Source organism: Manacus vitellinus, unplaced genomic scaffold (genome assembly GCF_001715985.3).
Source record: "Manacus vitellinus isolate BGI_N305 unplaced genomic scaffold, ASM171598v3 scaffold_14_pilon, whole genome shotgun sequence".
Classification (NCBI taxonomy): Eukaryota; Metazoa; Chordata; class Aves; order Passeriformes; family Pipridae; genus Manacus; species Manacus vitellinus.
This window is the reverse complement of record NW_021939063.1, coordinates 17,488,332-17,489,577: the sequence shown is the minus strand read 5'-3', so window position 1 is coordinate 17,489,577 and position 1,246 is coordinate 17,488,332. Positions and strand designations below refer to the sequence as shown.

Here is a 1,246-nt window from a genome sequence, read left to right as displayed (position 1 = left end):
AGGGACGGGGATGCACCAGGTCCTTCCCACAGTGGTGACTGGGACTGTGGCAGGGCAGAGCTCAGTATGTGCTAGGGCAACAGCAGTGCCACAGGAGCCCCAGGGATGGCATGGTGGAGGGGTCCTCAGTGTGAGGATTCATCCTTAAGGGCAGCCAACTTCTCCAGCCCTCTACATGGGCGCTCACCGTTATACTCAGAGTCTGGCGCTGCGTGCTGAATTCATTGGCTTCTTCATAGGTTTTTCCACTGCAACGACTCAATCTCCACTCGCTTCCCAAACTCCTGCAGCAGGAGGGAGCAGGAGGGTGTCAGGCACAGCCAGGGCAGGGAGAGCCCACGGCGCAGTGCCCAGTGCCATCTGCACTCACCTTGTGCCGTTCTCTCACCAGAATGAAGTGAACTTCTTGCCGAAAGCTGACACCGCTGTGGGGAAGCCAGGAGAGGTGTCAGTGTGGCTCCCCTAATCCCCCCCTCCCCAGGCCCCAAACTGTGGGAGCACTGCACCACAACCATCCCCAGAGTGCCTGACCCCATTTGGCACAGAAGAGCATCACCGCCCCATCCCCATCCCAGGAGCAGCCCTCACCTTCAGTCAGTTTGCCTGCTTGTTCTGCTGCCCCCCCTGGCAGGATTTTGGAGAAGACACTCTCTCCTTCCCCACCAGGCTGCCCTGTGGCCATGCCGGCGGGACCACGCGGCCCGGCCGCCCTTGGACCGGCCTTGCTGTCTGCTGGGGGACAAACAAAACCACCATTAGCAGGGGACAGGCCCAGCTGGGGGTGCCAGGCAGCTGGCATGAGAGGGGACAGATGGCACTGTGCCACTGGGGCCCACTGACCTGCTGCTCCCAGGGGCTGCGCCGCTGGAGCTCTCCCTGGCTGCTGTGGCACTTTCGCTGCGGGTTTGGATGTGTCCGTCGGCTCTGCTTTTGTCTGGAATGGGGAAAACAGCTCTCAGGGCTCACTCTCCCAGCAGAGCATCCTCTAGGGGTGGCGCAGGCCAGGAGGAAATGCCCAAACGCTGTTCCAGGGCCCCAAAAGAGGCAGCAAGGGATCCAGGGCATAGGGATGCCTCCTTGAGGGGATGGCTGCTCCCAGGGCACCCAGGGATGGTTGTGGTGGGCATATGGGTGGGATACTCTTTGCCCCATGGCTCCTGTTTCCAGCCCTTCTGCCAGSCCCTGGCCACAGCCAGCCGGTCTGATCCCAGGTAGAACTGTGGGGTCCAGCTGGCCAAGACCGTAC

The 1,246-nt window shown here is 61.8% G+C and overlaps 1 protein-coding gene and 1 long non-coding RNA gene across 3 annotated transcripts in view; both read right to left on the bottom strand.

Annotated features, from left to right (window-relative positions):
- Positions 1 to 184: 184 nt before the first annotated feature.
- Positions 185 to 935, bottom strand: LOC115307235. Of its 2 annotated transcripts, none has more exons than XR_003915626.1 (4): positions 841 to 935; positions 589 to 732; positions 371 to 425; positions 185 to 284 (listed from the first exon to the last, which is right to left on the bottom strand). It is a non-coding gene; the product is annotated as an uncharacterized LOC115307235 (long non-coding RNA). The 2 variants fall into 2 exon arrangements; XR_003915627.1 differs by having other exon boundaries at positions 589 to 729.
- Positions 936 to 962: 27 nt separating this feature from the next.
- Positions 963 to 1,246, bottom strand: part of BSN (bassoon presynaptic cytomatrix protein) — a 2,861-nt gene continuing 2,577 nt past the window's right edge. Inside the window, exon 3 of the mRNA XM_029958359.1 lies at positions 963 to 985. Within this exon, the coding sequence (XP_029814219.1) occupies positions 963 to 985 (23 nt within the window). The remainder of the gene's footprint in view (positions 986 to 1,246) is intronic.